The 22,431-nt window shown below is 44.5% G+C and overlaps 2 protein-coding genes across 11 annotated transcripts in view; one reads left to right on the forward strand and one right to left on the reverse strand.

The window, feature by feature from the left end:
• The window catches only part of SPOP (speckle type BTB/POZ protein), a 126,211-nt gene that overhangs the window by 30,552 nt on the left and 73,228 nt on the right, over positions 1–22,431 (forward strand). For 2 of the 9 annotated variants that reach the window (XM_034415477.3, XM_034415474.3), the window contains exon 1: positions 16,235–16,562. The exons of 2 other annotated variants lie outside the window; for them this stretch is intronic. The gene's annotated coding sequence lies outside the window, so the exon portion shown is untranslated. Of the gene's footprint in view, positions 1–15,889; positions 16,023–16,234; positions 16,756–22,431 lie in introns of those variants that run through there. 5 more of the 9 variants (XM_034415473.3, XM_060691572.2, XM_060691575.2 and 2 more) reach the window with 5 other exon arrangements.
• Positions 5,351–16,196, reverse strand: LOC117664526 (uncharacterized). 2 transcript variants are annotated; one of them, XM_087892038.1, is made up of 2 exons: positions 15,741–16,196; positions 5,351–9,040 (listed from the first exon to the last, which is right to left on the reverse strand). In XM_087892038.1, the coding sequence occupies exon 2, from the start codon at positions 8,714–8,716 to the stop codon at positions 7,307–7,309; it is 1,410 nt and encodes a 469-aa protein (XP_087748164.1). In that variant the 5' UTR covers positions 8,717–9,040; positions 15,741–16,196; the 3' UTR covers positions 5,351–7,306. The 2 variants fall into 2 exon arrangements, 1 of the variants encoding a protein (XP_087748164.1); XR_004591088.3 differs by lacking the exon at positions 5,351–9,040 and adding an exon at positions 14,784–15,177 and having other exon boundaries at positions 15,741–15,832.

The following is a 22,431-nucleotide window of genomic DNA, read 5'->3' on the forward strand; positions in this document are numbered from 1 at the left end:
CACGGATATTGGACTGGCGTTCCGGCGAAAGGCAAACGGTGGAGGAAATAGTATCAATGGAGGCACCTAAATGAAGGATGGTGGTAGGAGTCAAATGGCTCTTGGACCAATTTATGGAAAAACCATGTGACTGAAGGGCGGACAGAACCAAGGACAAGTCCTGCTGGGCCGCTTGAAGGGAAGGAGACATAACTAATATGTCATCCAAATAAAATTGAAGGCGAATTGTCTGTGATCTTATGAATCCAATTAACGAGGCCATGATTTTAGTAAATACCCTGGGGGCCGAGGAAAGCCCGAAGGGTAAGGCCCTATATTGGTAATGCAACCCTTTAAAGGCAAATCGGAGAAACTGGCGATGGGAAGGCAAAATGGGAACATGCAGGTAAGCATCTGTTAGGTCAATAGACGAAAGAAAATCAGAAGGGCGAATGCACTCAAGAACAGAGGAAAGAGAGTGCATTTTGAACCGGCGGTATTTAATGTGCCGGTTCAAAGCCTTCAAGTCTAAAATGGGACGCCAGCCACCCGAAGCTTTCTGGACAACAAAAAGGCGGGAATAAAACCCATGGCCCTGTTGGGAAGGGGGGACCCTCTCGATGGCGGCAATTTGTATCAGATGTTCAATAGCCGCTGAAACAATCCCTGCCCTAACCGGATCACGAGAAACGGGGCAAGAAATAAAACGGGAGGGTGGGAGGGAGGAAAACTCTAATGACAACCCAAGGGAAATTGTGTTAAGGACCCAGGAATCGTTGATGGAAGAAGCCCACTGATCGTGAAATAAGGAAAGGCGACCTCCAATAGGGGCCTGGAAAAACTGCTCATCTGCCCCTTCGCGACCAACGACCCCCCCCCTGCCACCCCGGGAAGGTTTCCGAGGGGGAAACCTGGGCCCCTGCCTGACCTGGGGTTCCTGTTGGGGTCTGGAAGGAAAGGAACGTTGTCCCCGGGGCTGAAAGGAAGAGAAACCAGAGGTCCGAAAGGGCTGATATCGTGAAGAGGAGAAACGGGAATCAGAACGACGACTAGTAGGGGAAAGAATCTTCCGGCGATCCCTGGTCTCGACAAGCAAGGGTTCTAGAGCTGAACCAAATAGGGAGCCACTGGTGTAAGGAGCCGAAGCCAGCTGCCATTTACTGCGTACATCGGCCTGCCAATTTCTCAGCCACAAGAGGCGGCGAGACGTCACATTAGAACCCAGGGCCCTGGCAGAGAAACGAGTGGAATTCAAGGTGGCATCCGCCGAATATTCCAATGCAGCAGCAATCTTATTAAGGTCTTGATGAGACCGTGCGTCCGAAAGAGGAAGCCTGGCTTACAGCTGTTTCAGCCATAGCAGGGCTGCTCGATTGAAGAAAGAGGCAGATGTCGAAGCCCGGATAGACCAGGCCGTAGCTTGGTGACCCTTCAGGAGAGTTTTCTCCGCCCTCTTGTCCTCAGGTCTGAGGGAGTCCTCAGGAGGACCCGCAGGATGAGAAGTATCAGTCAAAGCCACGATAGGAGGGTCAACGGTCGGGGCTTGTAAAATATCCGCCAATGGCGAGGCAGAGTTGTAAAGACGCTTGTCCAGTCCGTTAGGGCTAGGACCAGCCCCTGGTAAGGCCCACTGGCGATGCAAGCCATCTGTAAAAAGCTTCGGAGCTGGGATGGTGTCAGGCTCGCTGGTAGGTTCTGCAAACATAGCCGCTGCCGGATCTGAAGTTGATGACGATGGCACAGCAGAGGGAGGAGGACCCAAACGGGTAACAGCAATGGCCTTAAACAGCAGGGAGCAGAAGAGCTGTGGCTTAAAAAGACCAATAAAGGCCGGCTGGTCGGGCCCCAGGCCTTCATCATCTGACCAGCCTTGATCTAGATACTCCTCACCGTCCGAAACAGAAGTTTGGTCAAGAGCAACCTGGGGAACAGAATGTTCCTGGTCCAACAAGGAATCTTCCGGGGCCTCAGGAAGGGTCTGTGGAGCTGCTCCTGAAGTGGTAGCTGCAGGCGCTTGATTCAGGCAATCCGCAATCGACTTACGGATTGCCCTGGATATGAAAGCCTCCAGGGAAGCAGTCATTGGAGAAGATAAGGCCGGAGGAGGAGGAGGAGGAGGAGGAGGAGGAGGCAAGGCCGAAGGATGATCGGAATCCTGAATGGTTTGAAATAATCTCTGGGGCTCCGAAGGCGAAACCGTTGGAGGGACATCCCTAATGTCCGGAGAGAGCTCCCTGATTGAACGAGGCGAGCAAGGCCGTGAAGGAGGCAGAGATGAAGAGCGGTTTGGATGCTGGGCCTGAGTCTGAGCCTTTAAGAAGGCCTTTTCCATAGCCTTGTGCCTGCGCTGTTCCTCCCGGGAAGAACCCGACTTGGAGGATTGGGCCCTTGAGGCCCGTGCCTTATCCCTGGAGGAGCGGGGTCTTTTACTTGGAGGAGGCAGAGAAGTAGAAGGTCCCTCGAGGGGATCGCTGGGATGGCGCCTACGAGAGGAGGAAGTAGGCCCATCGGAGCTCCGCATGGCGGCCGCCATTTTGAAAGGCCAGATACAGTGAAATGGTGTCCACAGAATAAAACAGGGCCTAGTAGCTCAGGGAAGCAATCGGGAGGGAGAGGGCTATCCGCACTTCGCAGCACCTAGCCTTCACAGTTAATCAGGTAAGGGGAGAGATCGCTACAGCCCGATCCTCCCTAATGAGCCCCTGCACCACTTAAATGAGGAGAGAGAGGGCGCGCTTCACTGCCGTTAGCACAAACTCCGTTTAGGCTTCAAAGGCGAGCGTCCGCTCCAGCCTTATCTCTCCGATCGCCCTCTGCGCCGATCAGCTGGGAAAAGGGGCGCTCTTCAGTCGCTAGCCGTCCGGCTCTAAACGCGACTCAGGGAGAGGGCGCACGGCTTCTAGCGCCGGCAATTTGCTGCTAGGCAACGGCCTTTTCAGCGCAGCAATCAAATAGAAGGAAAAAAAACCAAACACTCGACCTGAAGCCAGGCACGAAGCCTGCAGGAGCGAGAAAGTCGCTTGCCGTTTAGAATGGAGATCGGAACAGCGATAGGAGCTAATTGAAGCTGAGGAAAAAAACAGTCAGAGGAGGACACGTCCTGTCTAGCGAAGACCGAGACGAAGAACTGGGGCAGCCTCGAAGGGAACGGAGCTTTGGCTTTGGAAGGTGCTCGGTCATTGGCTAGACGGGACGTATACCCCCATCCTGACTGACGTTTTTCCTCTCGTTGGAGAATATATCATGTTTCCTCAAGTCTCTGGAATAATTCAGCTTGGAAGATTGCCAACCCCTAAATCAAATCATATATACATTCTTACAAAAATGAAATAAGTCTCAGTTGTCTTATTGTAACATTTTATTGTGGAGTAGCAAAAGGTTAGTATCAAGCAAATTTAAGTCTGATAATCCTAACTTAAATTCCAGATCTAATACTTCCATAAAAAAGACAGAAACAGTAATGTACAAAATTGGCGCAGTGCAGCACAAAAACTGGGTATGTCAAAATTATTTTCATTATTCAGTATAAAAATGGAAGTTGAACTTTCTGTCTGCATGATGACTAATTACTCAATCTAACACATGTCTATATACAGTAGAAGCAAGTTGCATTGTACTCAGTAGAAATTTCTATTACTATAAACAGATATGGGTAAAGAATTGCTCCTTTGATCACCACTGAACTGAAAGCATTTTTTTCTGGTTATGACAATTATAGTCCTGTCAGAATCCTATAAATAGAGATAACAAAGTTCTTTGTTGACAATTATTTAGATAAATAGCCTTAGCAAATTGTAGCTCTAGGCAGATCTGAAAGATTTCATAAACTACAAGTTGTGTAGGCTTTAGTACTAGGGATCGCCTGGCAATTCCTCAGCACTTTTAGTCAGAATTGCAGTCATTAAAAAAGAAAAGAAAAATATCCCAATGAAACAGTATTTCCATAACACTGTTAAGAAAACTGTTTGGATATGGTTGTCAGGAATCAAGCATAACTTGAGTGTCTTTATCTTCTTATTCAGATAAATATGAGAGTTGCCAATTTGTCCACATACAGGTAGCCCTTGACTTATGATCACAACTTTGCCGAAAATTTCTGTTGCTAAGTGAAACATTTGTTACGTGAGTTTTGCTCCATTTTATGGCCTTCCTTGCCACAGTTGTTAAGTGAATCATTACAGTTGTTAAGTTAGAAACACGATTGTTAAGTGAATTTGGCTTCCCACTGACTTTGGTTATCAGAAGGTTGCTAAAGGTGACATGAACCTGGGACACTGCAACAGTCATAAATATGAGTCACTGCACTTGTTAAATTAGTAATAGTTGTTAAATGAATCTGGCTTCCCCATTAATTTTGCTTGTCAGGTTGCAAAAGGGTGTCACATGACCCCAGGACACTGAAACTGTTATAAATATTGCCAAGCATCTGAATTTTGATCACATGACCATGGGGATGCTGCAATGGTTCTAAATGTGAGAAACAATCATAAGCCACTCTTTTCAGTGTCGTTGTAACTTTGAATGATCACTAAGCAAACTTTTGTAAGTTGAGGACTACCTGTATTTATCTAAGACTTATTAGATAGTAATAAGCATAGAATTGCCTCTGTATTTAGGCGCATGTTAAATTCAAACAATTAAACAAGGAATAAATAACATAGACATACGGGATGTTGATTTCTACATTGTGCTTAATGTAAGGTTGCTGTTATATAGCATGTGGAAAATTCAACCAACGTAAAATGCTGCTGTCCTGATTTTTGAAATCTTTGTACACAATGCCAATTTCTTTCCAAATGTTATATAAGTGTACGTGTATGTGCACACGCACGCATCTCATTTAACAGATTTCTCCTATCTATGATGTCTCTTATGTCAGTTATGCAAATGATGCAAAATGATGTAATTTGGTGTATTGTAAAGGTTAAGATGCTGGCCTAGAAACCAAGAAATAGTGAGTTCTGCGTCTCTTTCAGGCATAGAAGGGGTGAATTTGCCCCAGCCAACTGAATTTTCTGTTGTTGGCCAATGTCAGCTGGAACTTTCTTTCCAATACTATGTGAGAATGGACGTTGGTTTACGTGAACGTCCTTTTTCAGAGCGCTGCGACTACATTCCATGGCTGGGACTTCACTTCCTTGTAGCTGATTACTGGGTGTTAGATATTCAAATTTTTTACTCTGGTCTCCGCCCCCTTTATGCTGATTACTTCAGTCTTTCACGAAGGAGCTGGAAACCAGGAATCTATAAGAAAGGAAACAAAACAAAAACACAACATCGCCAACAACAAGCCGGCCAGAGAAGGAAGCCGGAACAAGGGCGGGAAATGGAATGTAGTCGCAGCGCCCTGAAAAAGGACGTTCACGTAAGCCAATGTCCATTTTCCAGTGCGCTGCTTCCTACATTCCATGGCTGGGATATACCCAAGCTCAACTAAAGGGTGGGGTCAACGTGATGCTTGGAACACCATACAGTAAAGGCCTTCCAAGAAGCCTCATAAATACAAACCGTCGATGGCCGCCTGGACGATTGAATGGTGTGTATCATATCATCTGGAAGGCCATCCTTCTTTAGGAACACCCGCTCAAGCGCCACACGGTTAACCGGAGCCACTGGGGGTCTGGGTGGGCGATGACTCCCTGGGAGAGCGACACCTTGTGCAAAGGAAGGGTCCAATGGGGAGCTGTGGAAAGATTCACCAAGTCTGCGTACCAAGCCCTGCGTGGCCAACAAGGGGCGACGAGAAGGAGTTCGGCCCGTTCCCTCAGAACCTTCCTGATGACCTTTGGGATCAAAGGCAGCGGAGGGAATGCGTAAAGCAGGCCCGGGGGCCACCGACAACGAAGGGCGTCGTGTCCTTCTGCGCCTTGGCAGGGAAACCGGGAGAAGAACCTGGGAAGCTGTGTGTTCTGAGGTGTGGCGAAGAGATCCACCAGGGGTGTCCCGAACCTTTGGATTATGTCCTGAAAAGTCTCCGGATGAAGGCGCCACTCTGCCGGATCTAGATGTTCTCTGCTGAGCCAATCTGCCGAACGTTGGCTTTTCCAGAAATGTGATCCGCCCGAAGAGACCTCGTGTGGCGCTCTGCCCAAGACAACAGTTTCTCCGTCTCTAACATCAGGGGTTTGGATCGAGTTCCCCCTTCTCGATTCACATGGGCCTTCGTAGTCATGTTGTCTGTGAGGAGCAAAACATGTTGACCCTCTAGGAGAGGACAAAACCTCCGAAGGGCCAGGCGCGCCGCTCGCAGCTCCAACCAATTGATTTTGTGCGTCTTCTCCTCCGGAGACCAAAGACCTTGCACCACCTCGTTCAGCAGGTGAGCACCCCACCCCTGCAAACTCGCGTCTGATGTCACCACGAGCCGGTCTGGTTCCAGAAAGGTGCACCCCTGTGACAGCGCCGGCGAGAGCCACCATATGAGAGATGTTTGGACTTGAGGTGGGAGAAACACAGGTGTCTTGGACGTGCCCCTTCCCGACTTCTGGAAGCGTAGCAGAAACCACTGCAACAGATCCTGTCTGGCGAAAGAAACACCTGACCCTTGCTGGAGTCTATGATCGCCCCCAGATGCAGAATGCGAGTGGTGGGCGTGAGGTGACTCTTCGGGAAGTTGATGGTGAAGCTGAATTGTTGGAACACGGTGATCACAGCTGTTATGTCTCGAGCTGCCTGCTGTGGGTGAGACGAAAGGACGAGAATGTCGTCGAGGTAACACAGGATTCTCACTGGTATCAGGCGGAGCTGAGCTGCGACAACTGCCACCAATTTGGTAAATGTTCATGGAGCAGAAGATAGACCGAAGGGCATCACGCAGTATTGGAAATGACGGCCATGGTACTCGAAGCGCAGGAATCTGCGATGTGCTGGATGGATAGGCACATGCAAATAGGCCTCCTTGAGATCCACCGATTGCAAAAGGTTGCCTTGTCTGACGCAAGCCAGGATTGACTTCAAGGACTGCATCTTGAATCTTCGATACAGGATGAATTGATTGAGAAGTTTTAAGTTCAAAATGCCCCTGACCCCTTCCGAGGACTTGGGCACCAGGAACACGGTTGAATAAAAGCCTGTCCCTTGCTGGGACACGGGAACTGATTCGATGGCATTGATGGAGAGAAGATGACGGAGTTCTGCCTCCATCAGCTGTCTTCTTGCGGGAAGCAGTGACACCTGACAACGGATGAAATGACTTGGAGGGGTGGAGAGAAATTCTAGACACAGACCGAAAGTTACGGTGCGAAGGATCCATTGTTCGCACTTGGAAGACTCCCACTGATGATGAAAACCTTGGAGACGACCACCAATGGGAGCCAACGGCCTTGAGTCACTTGCCTCGTCTGAACGGCCTGAATCCGGATCCCCGGAATGGGCGCTTGGACTGGAGATGCAGTCTGCCTCTGTCTCGAAAGGACTGTCTGTCTGAAGGCCGATCTGAACCTTGTGAATAAGGCCTTTGATGATAGGACATCCCTGATCCTGCGAAGGGACAAAAGGAATGTCGCTGCCCGTATGGAGCATACCTGCGGTCTTGTCTCCTGTAGGATGACGGGAGAATCTTGCACTTATCTTTGTCCTCTATCAGCAAGGGTTCTAGAGCTGCTCCAAACAACTTCGAAGGTGAGTAAGGCGCAGACGCCAGCTTCCATTTGGTCTTAGCATCAGCTCTCCAATTACGCAGCCAAAACATCCAGCGAGAGGTCACCGCAGAAGACAATGCACGAGAGGCAAACTTAGCAGCATTCAAAGAAGCATCGGCTGAGTATTCAGCGGCAGCCACTAGTTTGACATGGTGCAATCTGATGTCATCAGGAGGCAACCTCTCTTGTAATTGGCGCAGCCAGAGCAAGGAAGCTCTAGTGAAGAAGGAGGTAGAAGTGGCTGCCTTGACCGCCCAGGCAACCGCCTGATGCGTCTTTCTAAAGGCCAACTCTGCCTTCCAATCCTCTGCTTTAAGTCCATCAACAATGTCCGTGGTAATGACAGATGAAGAAGTTAGAGCTGCAACTGGAGCGTCAACCGAAGGCAAGGCCAAAATGTTCTCCAATTCGGGAGCAGAACAGTAAAGTTCAAGAGCACTAGGAGCAGTCAAAGAGCCAGGTTGAGCCCAGCCACTTTGAACAACTTCAGCAAACAGAGGTGGACAAGGAATAACATCCTTGTCTGGTTTGGACACTTGGAACAAAGGATCATGCAAAGAAGCCTCTTTGGAGGTATCAGCAGCAGAGACAGAAGACAAGCCAAACTTAGTGGTCACTTTGGCCTTGTGAAGGAGAGATCGAAAAAGCGAGGGTCTGAACAGGCCTGTGAAAACTGGTTGCTCAGGAACGAAGTCCTCATCTTCTGACAATTCCTCAGGAATTTCTTCTTCCACCTCAGAGTCATCACTGGAATCATAACCATGATGCGCAGATGTAGAAGGCCTTTCAGACAAGTGACCCCTTCGGACAGGTGGTGGAGCAGATAGTAGACGAGGCTGCACACCTTGTTGCAACCCTGTGGACAGGATCCTTGCCAAGACATCTGACAACATAGCCTGAACGTTCAATTGAGGCTCAGTCACAGTAGAAGGTCCTGCAGACACAGCTTGAGAAGGCTCAGCAAGCAAAGCAACAGAAACAGCTTCCACCTCAGGTTCAGCCTCCTGAACTTGATGAACCATAACAGGAACCTCCATGATACAAGGCCTGGTCACTTCTTGTTGACTATCACCAGCTTCCTGGCTCACACTAGACATCTCTGGAGGAAGATGATGAGGTAAATTCCCAAAGACAGGGAGAGAAGAAATTACAGGATCAGCAGGAATTTCAGGAGAAGATCTCACTTGAGAAGACTGCCTAGCCCTGTTATATTGGTGTTCTAAAGCATGATGCCTTCTAAGAGCATATCTATCTTTGGCAGGAGCCTTTTTCTTAGAGGGCCTGCGAGATCTGGCCCCTTTAGTCTTGTCTTTGGCCTTAGAGCCCCTGGGGGGGATGCTGGCAATTCTCTAGGTGGACTGCCTTCTTCCTCCAATTCAGAAGAAATGACAGGATCAGCCATGTCAGCAGAACAAAAGATTCTGTAAAATAGTGAGGCAAAACAATCATTAATATATAAGGACCCCTGCACCAATAATGAGTCCTGGAATATCAGCCCATCCTGCAATAGGCATACATTTAAATATGCAGGAGCAGATTGCACGGCATTGGTAAAAAATAATAATAACCATTCCATTCCCACATACAGCTCAGAGAACCAGGGAAATTTCCATGATTTTAAATTGATTATTTTAAAGTTGCCATTATTTACCAGAAAACAAAATGGCGGCCGCCACAAGGGCCAGACAAAATGGCGCCCGTCACTAAGGTTAATCCAAGATGGCGGCCGCCACGAGGGCGAGACAAAATGGCGGCCGCCAAGAAAACACGAGCAAATATCTCTTCAAGGGCACTCCCGCAACTCAGCGGCTCTCCCCAATCATTAAAATTAACATTCCAGTCCCCTCAGGGAAGGTCAGACCTCATTTCAGCAAATTAGCCTGCTGCCGAACCGCAGCATGCAAGCCGCCCCAAACCTCTCCAAAATGGCGGCCGCCCGATTTCAAACACATCAGAGTATGCCTGGAGCCTAGGCATGGACTCCGGAGCCGCACTGAAGGTTTCTTTAACGAAACCCTGCTGGGACTGAGGCGGGAGCGGATGAACCGGCTCACCAGTTGCCCAGCAGCACCGCCTGCGGCAAATACGGACATATAGCAGCCCAACAGGACTGACTTCGAATGGCTGCTGAATTAAAGGCATTCAAAGAATTCCAAGGTTTATGGACATATAAATTCCAAACCTATAAGCAGCAGCAGTAATTATCCAATGCAAGAATAAATACAGTCCCAGCATAACTAGAAATGAATTATTAAATCAACTTAAAGTAAATTAAATCAATTAAATCAATTAAATCAATCAATTAATTAATCAAGTGAATAAATTAACTCAAATGAACTTAAATAAATTAAATAGATTAAATAATTAAATAAATAACACAATAACTCACGAATAAGAACAGAGAGAAACCAAAACACCACTGTACTCAGCTACTGAGTGAAAAGACTGAAGTAATCAGCATAAAGGGGTGGAGACCAGAATAAAAAATTTGAATATCTAACACCCAGTAATCAGCTACAAGGAAGTGAAGTCCCAGCCATGGAATGTAGGAAGCAGCGCACTGGAAAAGATGCTATCTATAATAGCCTTTAAGGTATTAAACCCAGATCCCCATCAGTTGTCATTTAATTATTTTAACTACTTAACCTGAAAGAAGACACCAGCATAATAATCCTACCAGCAGACAAGGGCAATGCCACGGTGGTTATGAACACATCTGACTACCAAACCAAGTTAACCAACCTACTCCAAGACTCCATATACAAACCCCTAAACACAGACCCCACCACCTACCTGGAAAAAACCACCAGATCCAAAATAAAAGCCTCCCCCATCAGCGAAGAGATTCAGCAAAGAATCATATCCAGAGAGAAATCATCCAGATGCCCTAAGCTTTATGGTCTCCCCAAGATACACAAAGAAGGAACCCCACTTAGACCCATAGTCAGCTCCATAGGCTCACCTCTACAAAACCTAGCCAAATTTCTTGCCAAACAACTACAGCCCTATGCAGAATCCATCACCTCATACGTAAAAAACTCATTCCAGTTCATAGACATCATAAAGCAACAAAACTTACAGCCCAGTGACCTACTTGTGAGCTTCGATGTCATATCCCTCTTCACCCAAGTACCACTCAAAGAAGCCTTGACAGTTATCCAAAACAAATATAACCCCCCCAAGCATATCTTAGATCTGACCAACCACTGCCTATCCAACACATACTTCATCTATAATGGACAGAAATACAAACAAACAGAAGGAGCACCCATGGGATCACCCCTCTCACCTGTCATTGCCAACCTCTATATGGAATACTTTGAAACCCAAGCTCTAGAAAAATCCGATCACAAACCCAAACTCTGGCTCAGATATGTGGACGACACCTTCATAATCTGGCCACATGGGAAAGAAAAACTGGACAACTTCCTCACACACCTCAACAGCCTACACCCCAAAATACAGTTCACCATGGAAACAGAAGTGAACAACCAACTTCCCTTCCTGGAAGTCTTAGTCTACAGAAAATCCAATGGCTCCCTAGGACACACTATATACCAGAAGAAAACACACACAAACCGCTATCTGCACGCACTCTCACACCACCACCCTGCCCAAATCAACTCTGTAGCCAAGACACTCATTTCCAGAACAAAACGCTTAGCTGACGAACAACACCTAAAAACCGAACTACACACCCTCACTAACGTACTCACATCCAATGGATTCCAAAGAAATAAGATCACCAACCTAATCCAAAAAGAAACCCCCACTAAAATCCAAGACAGAGAACAAGAAAACGGCAAGGCCCTCCTCCCATACATAAAAGGCACCACAGACAGAATAAGCAAAATCCTCCACAAACATAACATCAAGACAGCATTCTGCACAAACCGAAAAATATCCACCATCCTAAGGAACCCCAAAGACAAAATTGAGTTAGAAAATCAAGGAGTATATGAAATCCCATGCACCGCCTGCCCCACCACATACATCGGACAAACCAACAGACGAATAAGTGCACGCATAGAAGAACACAAGAACTCAGTCAGAAAAGAGGAACCAACTTCTTCCCTGGTCCAACACCTTAAAGCCACAGGACATGATATTGACTTTAAAAAGACCAGAACTATCGCCAAAACTGAACACTTTAACAACAGAATAATCAGAGAAGCCATCGAGATAGAAAAACGCCCACACAGCATGAACAAACGAGACGATACCTCCCGCCTACCAGCCATTTGGAAACCCGCCCTTATTGACAAACGAGTCCCTAACACGACGAATGACACCAGACCCACACTCACGAGTGCCACACCTGATGTCACCACCACACATCCACGCAGAAAGCAGACTCAAACCCACACTGATAATGAGCCACGACCAAGGACCAGAAGCCAGACCGCAGCTGCATCATTAGCCACTTTAAACCCCTCCAATCCATATATGAAGCAGACTGACACCCACCATGAAGAGCTCGCACGGCCACAAACACGAAGCCAAACAACAACAACGCAGCTCACCAGCTCAAATCCCCCTGCAACTCAGACTAAGCTGAGCACAACCAAGCCCCCACCCAAACAGAACACAACCCCAGCCAATCAGAGCACAGCCAAGCCTCTAACCAATCAGAACACACCTCCACCCAATCAGAACACAGCCAAGTTCCCACCCAATCAGCTCACACCTCCACTAGCAGTTAAAAGGAAGAGACAGCTGCGGTCTCACATTGCTCCTGGAAGCACGAAGCCGAGAACACCAGCCTGAAGATGACGAATGAGACTTCGTCGAAACGTCGCCAAGACACTTCCAATTTTACGTGGGAGAAAACCCGAATAACCAAAGACCTACATACAAACACCCGCGAAAACCTGAGAAAACATACACACACACACACACACACACATATATGTAAACTTGTACTATTCCTGCATATTACCCAATTTATTTGGCCATCCACCAATCCAAAAACAGGGCATCAAACAAAATATAAACAGAGAATTTCATTAAAACAAAAACCATTGAAAACTGTACCTGATGCCTCCAAACTCAGGCACCCTAAATTTGAGAGACCTATGCAAAGGGACATTTTACACCCAAAAATATATAATTACCAAGTAATTCAGGCAAAGCATTTATTAAGGGGTGTGTGTCTGCCAAGGTTTATTATAAGGTACAAAAATAAATAATATGTACATTTGGTATATGCAATATGTCAGAAAACAAATAAACAGTAGAAGATGCTCATTGCATAAGACTTGAATAGAAAACATGATATAAAAGATGCAAATTATGGGTTACATTATAGTCTTCCAGCTGAGTTTTATCTTTCTTAAAACTTGCAAGTATATACAAGGACTTTCAGAAGTTGTTCTCTATTGTTTAATTCTAAAAAGACAAGTTTTTTTGCATACCAGCAAAAATGGTCTTGGCTAAGAATAAGTGCCCTTATGTTTTGTTATTGCCCTGTGCAAGTTTGCATTTTAATACTGTATCCAAGTTGTTTCAAAATTAGTTGGATTAATACAAGCATGGCAGAAACACACATGTATATTTGGGCAACTGATGTCCTTTGAAAATAAATTGGGACATTGGAGTGTTCCTGCATTACACTGAAATCAAATACAATAATGTGATTTACCCACCAATCAGTACTTACAGCGCAAGAAAAAGAGGATATTTCACCTCTAAGAACTAATACAATTCTATTTTACAGGCCAGAATTATCAATCACATGCTGCTTGGGATGACTAGGAATTTTGCTGTCCCCTCCTGTCCAACCCCCATTTGCAGCATAAAAAATATTGTAAAAGTAGCAACATAAGCATAGGTCCAAGGAAATCATGTTTAAAAAAAAAAAAAAAAAAAAGTAGTAAGTCTAGAAAGATTATTTGTGGCAAGTTCCAAGAATCTGACAATTTCCACATATGAGGAATCCAAGGACCTTTTTCTTCTTGTCAGTGGGTTAGGTAGCAAAAATCTGGAATGCACTCTCCAAGATTGGATTGAGAGTCCTGTGATGGAAATTTTAAGCAGTATAAATTCTCACTGCTGGAACTGATCACTCAGGGGAACTGTAGCTCCCATTGCTATCCACAGCTCTCAGTGCTGCTTCTCTAAGGGTAGAAACTGTTTGGCAGTTAATTCATTTCCTCAGCCATGGATGCACTGAACTAGCAGAGAAGCAACCCTCCCCCCCCCAACTTCGTCTAGAAGAAGCTCTTGGAAATTTCCACAAAGGTTCCAGGAATAAGCCAGTCTATAATAGTTTCGGTACCACAATGTCCTTTCACACTTAATTGGTGAGTCAGAAGATGAAGAAAAGTAGGTAGGGAAATTGGGTGCCCATTGGGAACCATGCAGAACCGTATCAAGATGCACTTGTAGCTTTTATGTACACTGAGAACTTATGCACTGAAGACAGATTCCTTATGTGTCCAATCATACTTGGCCAATAAAGAATTCAGTTCAATTCAATTATATTATATTCTAGACATTGCAAGTGGCAATCCCAGCATCTGCAAAAACTTCTCATAAGCAATAGCAGAAATAACTTTAAACATAGATGGAAAGATTAATTAGCATTCAGATCAGCAAAGTGATTGTCTTTCATAAAACAAAGAAGTCCATCCAATAATGAAACCACCTGGTCTTTGTGAGCAATTTGGCAGCCTGAGGTCAAGATTCCTCTCAGCTACCATAAGGCATCTTTAGCATGGCAAACACCAAAAACATAGTGAAGATATTAACAGTTTTGTCTAAGGCAATACAACAAACATGAATTAAGTCAGTAAATTCAACTATTCAGGCTCCCAAGTAAGGTAACAAGGGTTCCGTTCAGGAGAGAAACAAAATTTGCTTATGAGAAACAAAAAACAAACAAACACCCAAAACCTAGTTTATGGAAAACCCATAACCAAGTCTTTTGATATTTGAACAGAAAGGACAGCAGTAGCCAAAGCTTTTAGGCAACTACTGCTCCACAAGAAACGGTGCAACTGTAGCAGTGATGCCTTAACATTGATAATGTAACAACAAAACTCCCTGCCCTACAGGGACACATGAATTTTCCTCTTCACTTTTCAGCTGGGGAAAGAATATGACTCTATTATACAAGTAGGAATGTTTATGTGGAATTCAAGCAAACCATTCAACAGGTAGAGAGACAGGTAAACAAAGACAAATTTATTCTTAAATAAAATAAAGATTGTGATTGTAATAGCATGGTAACACAGTAGTGGCATTTGGATATCAAATCTTCTATTAGCTTTAATACCATCAAATTAGTCTTGCTATGTTCATCCAATTGTTTCCATTTGGCTTATTACTCCAACTTGAGCAATATTTAAGGAAAAAATGTAAATGTCTGTGACAAATTTATTCACAAAAAGAAAAATGCTATAACTTGAAAGTCTTTTTCACTCTTAATATTAAGCTCTGCACGCTTGAAAATTCTTTCAATCCTTGATATCAAATGAATCATAAGTTTCATCAGAATGCTGAACAATGATGTTTCTTCAAGTACTCTTAAAAGGCTTAATTTTGCTTCTTCGTCAGACTATAAGAAAAAGGTCCGGAGAGTGTTACAATTGGCATCTGATTGCAAGGACAATGCAAGAAAAATGCATGTTTTTTCTGAAGTTTAAAAAGGGGCCTAGACAGCCATATTTAAAGTACCATCACCTTTTAAAATGCTAATAATGAAGCCTAAAATTTAGGGCAATACACCAAGGTTTAATAAAGCTCCAAAGCTATTAGTTACGGATGCTAATATCCAGACACAAATTCCTGGGCGAAGAGCCAGGTCTTCACAGCCTTGCCAAAAGCCAACGGCATAGAGGCTGCCCCCTTTCAGGTTCCATAGGGAAGAATGGATCTCAGAAAAGCACGTTGTCTCAGGTAACGCTATGCTTGCTTTGTTCCCCTTCGCTTCTCGGTGGCAGCATGATCTTTGACATTCAACGTTATTAGAAGATAGTTAAAAACGCGTTTATGAGTTGTATTTGGAGAGCACCTTATTTGTAATTTAGCCTCATAGCAATCGCTGCATTAAAATCGGGTGTGCTTTTAATAGGCCCATTGAATACTACTTTCGATAATAATGCCGAAACGTGATCCCACCTTTGATTGTTTTCCTTCGTTCCTGGTGTCTCCTGTACTATTCCCAATAGTGTGCTGATCATTCTAAAGGGAAGCCTCGACGTTATTTCTTTCCCGCCATTTTTGGTGTGACCGATCTCTCTTGCGCCTGCGCAATGGCGCCACCTCCCAGTCTCCTCCCCCGTCTGCCGTTGAATGAACGAGGCGTCGTGGTAACGTCACCAAGAGTCCCGGATGTGTCAGGTCAGGGCGTTATGGAGAGACCACAAGGGGACGGATGCAGCTATTGCGTATCGTTTGCAGGTGAGGTGGAACGGGTGACAGGTATAACTCACCACATCATAGGGACAAAGGGAGTAATATATAACGCTGATAGGCAACTGATTGCAAAATAATGAGCCAAAGGCCCTGACGCAAGAAGAAGGGGCGGGGCGGAAGGCTAAAAACCTCGGTTGAGGGTCGCGCATGCGCTATGGTGTAGTTTCGTCCGTTCGGAGTGTAGCCCATGCGCGTTCATTCAAAGGCTGGCAGAGATTGCGCAGGCGCCTTGACTGAAATCGTTGTGGGAGGGAGGGAGGGAGGGAGGCTCAGGTTAATTCCAGGGCACGCATGCGGTGCAAAAAGTTTGTGGCATGCCGCTCCTTTGCGCCTGCGCTGAAGGGAATGAAAGAGGAACAGTCACATCCTGCAGCTTCCTGGCTTTTCTTTCCTTCTCCTCCCACCCCTCTTCTGTTGCGCCTGCGTATAATGTTGCTGCAGGGGCCTTGCGGAATAATGATCCTGGTGCAGCTGCGTAAGGGGGAAAGGATTGCAAGACGGAGAGATGCTGCCAAATAGTGAGCTGTGAGTGCTGTTGCTGCTTTTCAAAGGGGAAAACAAGTAGAAGGGACCAAGAATGCTAATGGAGTGGGGAGAGGTGTTATCTTATTTTGTTTCTGTAATGATCCCTGCCCACTATACTGTCCGGGTCATTGGTTTACTCCTATTTATCTTGATAAAGAACAAAGTGGCAGAAGTTATTTACTGAGGCCAACAGGTAAGAGTCTTCATCCTGATCCCCTTTCCTGGAAGGCAAAGAATTAGGTTGAATAATTGGTGAAAGGTGAAACGATGCTAAAGCTCATCAGTCTGGTATGATGATTGTGACTAAAGAAGGTAGCTTTATATTTTGATGAAGTTTGGTGAGAATCGAACCTGGGTAGGCCACAGGCAAGAAACTTGCTGTTTTTTCAGGTTAAAAGATCTAAACACCTGTCCATATTCAGCGCATTGGCTTTTCAGTCAGAGATGTGATAAATGTATAAAACTTTTTGGAATGCTCAATGGGTGCAATATTAATGATTTTGCAGAAAAGTAAACAGTTGAAAGGGACAATAGCTATTTGTTGATGTACATAGTTATTATTCAGAAATTATCTTAGATGACAGGTAAGTGGGTTTCTAGATTGAGATCTGAATTCTGTGATGTGCCTTTGGAAGAGAACTAGCAGGTGTAGTTAACTTGACAATTCTACAAAGTTGTCAAAAATCTGCAAAGTTTTCCCTGCCACTATCTCGTGCTCTGCAGACTTGGAAATCATGGGGACCTTGTTTTTGTTGCCAGTAGTAATGACAGATAAGCTCTTTAAACATAGATGCTGTCCATCATCTTGTTTGATATTTCTGCCCCCCCCCATGTTTTATTAGCATATTTGTAACTTATCAAGCAAAATGTTCCAGCATTGTTAAATCAGAATCCAATAAATCAAAAGTATAGATTTGAATTAAAAGGAATCTGATTACAAGAGATTATAATCATTAAGGTATTGGATCAGGATATAGGTTCAAATCCATTCTTAGCAGTAGAAGCTCACGTGACCAGATAGTGTCTGTATCATGTGACACATTGAGTCACAAACTTATCAACTGAGCATGTTATATGAACCCAGCCTCTGTGGATAGCTTATGACACAGTAATACCATACCAACTGAAAAAGTTAGGTAATGTATTTAAGTCTACCATAGATAACTGCGAGTTAGTGTATCATGCAAATATTACCTGTTGTGCAGAAAGCTTGGAGAGGATGCTACATATACTGCTTTTTGTGCCTGAAGAATAATAGGATATCAGTCTAAAAATGAGTACATAAACTGTCAATGTTTAGCTTGATTAGCATTTAAAGCGATTAAATGTTTTAAAAGTAAAGTGACTTGATTTAAAGCTAAGCACTGATCAAGTTTATGGACAATAGGAAGCTATACAGGGATGGTAAAATCCAAAAGTGATTTGAAAAGTTTCAGTAGAATTTCTTTAAGCATGGTCAGTCAGTTTAATTTAAGAAATGTAAAGTGATGCATATTAGAACAAAAGCTACTCTTAATTTTGCATTTACACAGCTAGGACCTGAGTCTCAGTTGTCAAGGGAAAAGATTTTGAGGTCCATAGTAAATAGCTCAGTGAAGACATCAGTGTGCAGCAGTGATGAAAAAAGCAAATGCTATAGTAGAATTCATTAGGAAAGGAATTTGAAAATAAAACTGCTAATCATGGAATGGAATGGAATAGAATTTTTATTGGCCAAGTGTGATTGGACACACAAGGAATTTATCTTGGTGCATATGCTGTCAGTGTACATAAAAGAAAAGATACGTTCATCAAGAATCGTAAGGTACAACACTTAATGATAGTCATAGGGTACAAATAAGCAATCAGGAAACAATATCAATATAAATTTGTAAGGATACCAGCAACAAGGTTACAGTCATACAGTCATAAGTGGGAGGAGATGGGTGATGGGAACGATGAGAAGATGGGAAGATGGGAAGATTAATAGTAGTGCAGACTTAGTAAATAGTTTGACAGTGTTGAGGGAATTATTTGTTTAGCAGAGTGATGGCGTTCGGGAAAAAACTGTTCTTGTGTCTAGTTGTTCTGGTGTGCAGTGCTCTATAGCGTCGTTTTGAGGGTAAGAGTTGAAACAGTTTATGTCCAGGATGCGAGGGGTCTGTAAATATTTTCACAGCCCTCTTTTTGACTCATGCAGTATACAGGTCCTCAATGGAAGGCAGGTTGGTAGCAATTGTTTTTTCTGCAGTTCTAATTATCCTCTGAAGTCTGTGTCTGTCTTGTTGGGTTGCAGAACCAAATCAGACAGTTATAGAGGTGCAGATGACAGACTCAATAATTCCTCTGTAGAACTGGATCAGCAGCTTCTTGGGCAGTTTGAGCTTTCAGATTTGCAATAGATTATTATATGGATCTACTGCAAATCTGCATCTAGTATAGAGTATGCAAGTCCTGTTCACCACATTTAAGGTACAAATATAAACTCAAAAAAAGTACAAAAGGACACACAAAAATATGACTAATCAGGGCAAGATTCTTCATGTGAGAAAAGACTAGGATATTTCAGATTTCAGCTTGGCCCAAGGGTAGGGTTATGATTATGTAAGATATAGAAAAAAAGGACAGGAAAAGTTTTTCCCTTTTAATATATGACAAGGTATCATCTGATGATGCTGATTTAGATGTTTAGAACAGGCAAGAACCCCTTTACTGAACAAGTAATTAATCTCTAGAATTCATTACCAGTAGACTGGTGATGGCCACTCTTTTCTATAGCTTTAAAAGAGGGCTGAATTCATGAAGAACAATTCTTATCAAGTGATACAAATTAAAGGCTCACTTTAAATTCTGGTTATGCACATGCTTACCAATACACTAGTGGAAGGGGAACAACACAGGAAAAAGAAAATGTCTTGCTTGCCTATTTGCAATAATTCATAGCCATATGGTTGGGGACTCTGAGAAATCTGGCTTCGAACTGTTCCAACAGGGCTATTTTCCTGCAAGTGCTTTTTTAAAAATCAATACCAGTGGTCCTCTTCTTACAACCTTTAGTTTAGTGACCAAAGTTACAATAGCACTGGAAAAAAATGATTTATGACTGTTTTTCATCCTTGTGACCTATGCAGCATCCCCATGGTCATATGATCAAAGTTTGGATGCTCATATTTACGGTAGTTCCAGTGTCCAGGGTCATGTGATCCTCTTCTGCAACCTTCTGACAACCAAAGTCAATGGGGAAGCCAGATTCACTAAATAACCATGTTACAACTGCAGTGATTTCACTAACAAATGTGGCAAGAAAGGCCATAAAATGGGCCCAAATTCACTCAACAACTGAGTATCTCAATTAAAAACAGAAATTTTGAGCTCAATTGTGGTTGTAAATCGAAGGTTACCCATAGAGTGTTCCATTAGTTATGACAAGAATTGAATGACCAGATTGTTGCTCAATCCTGATGTTGTAGGTTGAGAGTAACTGGGCCAGAGTCACCCAACTGGCTTTCATGATTAAGCTGGTACTAGAACTCACAGTTGTCTGGTTTCTAGTGTGGTGTGTTAACCACTAGAGCAAATTGGTCCTCTTTTATGTCCTTCTCTCTCCTTCATAAATATTACTAGAAGTGTGCCTATTAGTTATCCATGATAACTTGCTTCAACAAATGTGTTCCCTGACTAGTGTATTTTGAGGCTTGATCTTAAATGTACTTCTGGCTCAAGCTCTAGAGCAGGCGTATCAAACTCAAGGCCCAGAGGGCCAGATCCAGCCCACAGGGTGCTTAGATCTGGTCTGCGGGGCCACCCTGGAAACAGCAAAGGACTGGCCTGCGGGGCCTCTGCCAGTGAAAATGGAGCTCGGGAGTACTGCACATGGCCCTCCCAACCTCCGTTTTTGCTGGCAGAGGGTTGCAGGAGACCATTGCAGCTGAAAATGGACCTTGTGGGGACCATATGCAGCTCTCCCAAGCTCCATTTTTGCTGGCAGAGGATTGCAGGAGGCTGTTGCAGCCAAAAACGGATCTTGGGAGCCCGTTTTCGCTGGCAGAGTGCTCGGGTCACCACAAGTGATCCTGACTCAAGTGACATCAAGCTGGCTACGCCCCCCTGGCCACGCTCCCCCCCCCGATGCGGCCCTCAATGAAATTGAGTTTAATACCCCTGCTCTAGAGCTATCGGGTGGATGTGAGTTTATGAGCAATTTATTATAACTATTAAGGAAGGTAATAATTCAGTTTTTGGAGGAAAGCGCTCAATTCACCCTATTCATATATCGATAATGAGTAGAGGAAAAGAGTTAGAGGGCAAAATATTTCAAGAACTGGAATGATATGAAACATTCAATAATGCTATAAGCAATTTTAAGTGTGACTTCTGAATAGGTTAAAGTAATACAACAGTGCTGCAAACTCTGGATAACAACTGGAAGGCATCAAAGAACAGACATTTTTTACATTTCCTTGCGGTCAACAAATTATCTGTGTTTTTGAGTTCAAATTTGTTAGTCTTAAAATAGATTATCCACAAAGTAGTGACAGCAGTAAGGTTTCTGTGGAAATGATAACTTTAAAAGTACACTTTTAAAATAGTACTCAGTGATAAATTATAATAGGTATGAATTATTTCAAAATGATTAATCAGGAAACTTTTTAAATTGCTCTTTTTTGCTTATTTCTTAGACATTAATAGTATATATATATGCACTAATATACTAGTAATTTTTGAAAAGTTAATTTGCCTTAGAAATACAAAATAATGGCCACTTTGAAATGGTATATTGCAGGAGTGTCAAACTCAATTTCATTGAGGGCGGCATCAGGGCTTTGTTTGACCTTGGGGGGGGCGGATGGGTATGTCCAACTAGGTGGGTGTGGCCAACTGGGTGGGCATGACCAACTGGGTGGGCATGGGCAGCTTGATGTCACTCCCAAACTGCTGGAATGTTTCCTCTTCGCATTGGGTAGACTGGGCCGAAGCTACTCTGGCCTGATCTTTCCTCTTCGCATGGAGTCGACTGGGCCAAAGCTACACTGGCCTGACATTCCTCTTCGCACTGGGTAGACGGGGCCGAAGCTATGCTGACCTGATATATCCTCTTCACATTGGGTAGACTTGCCCGAAACTATGCTGACTTGATCTTTCCCCTTCACACTGGGTAGACTGGGCCAAAGCTACGCTGGCTTGATCTTTCTTTTCGCGCTGTGTAGTACAGACCGAAGCTACTCTGGCCTGATCTTTCTTCTCTGCATTGGGTAGACTGGGCCGAAGATATTCTGGCCTGATCTTTCCTCTTCGCATTGGGTAGACAGGGCTGAAGCTACGCTGACCTGATCTTTCCTCTTCGCACTGGGTAGACCGGGCCGAAGCTACTCTGGCCTGATCTTTCCTCTTCGCATTGGGTAGACAGGGCTGAAGCTACGCTGACCTGATCTTTCCTCTTCGCACTGGTAGACTGGGCGGAAGCTACGCTGGCTTGATTTTTCCTCTTTGCATTGGGTAGACTGGACCGAAGCTACTCCTGCCCAGGGCAGTGGAGTCGGGAGATAAATGTTCCGACTCTGACTCCTCAGTTTTTTGTACTTCCAACTCCGACTCCAGGTACCCAAAATTTCCTCCGACTCCTCGACTCTGACTCCGACTCCACAGCACTGTCAGGGCTGTGGAGTCGGGAGATAAATGTTCCGACTCCGACTCCTCAGTTTTTTGTACTTCCGACTCCGACTCTGACTCCAGGTACCCAAAATTTCCTCCGACTCCTCGACTCCGAATCCGACTCCACAGCAGTGTCAGGGCTGTGGAGTCGGCAGATAAATGTTCCGACTCCGACTCTTCAGTTTTTTGTATTTCCGACTCCGACTCCAGGTACCCAAAATTTCCTTCAACTCCGACT

This window comes from Pantherophis guttatus, chromosome 4, assembly GCF_059756535.1.
Source record: "Pantherophis guttatus breed Tessera chromosome 4, ASM5975653v1, whole genome shotgun sequence".
NCBI classification, from domain to species: Eukaryota; Metazoa; Chordata; class Lepidosauria; order Squamata; family Colubridae; genus Pantherophis; species Pantherophis guttatus.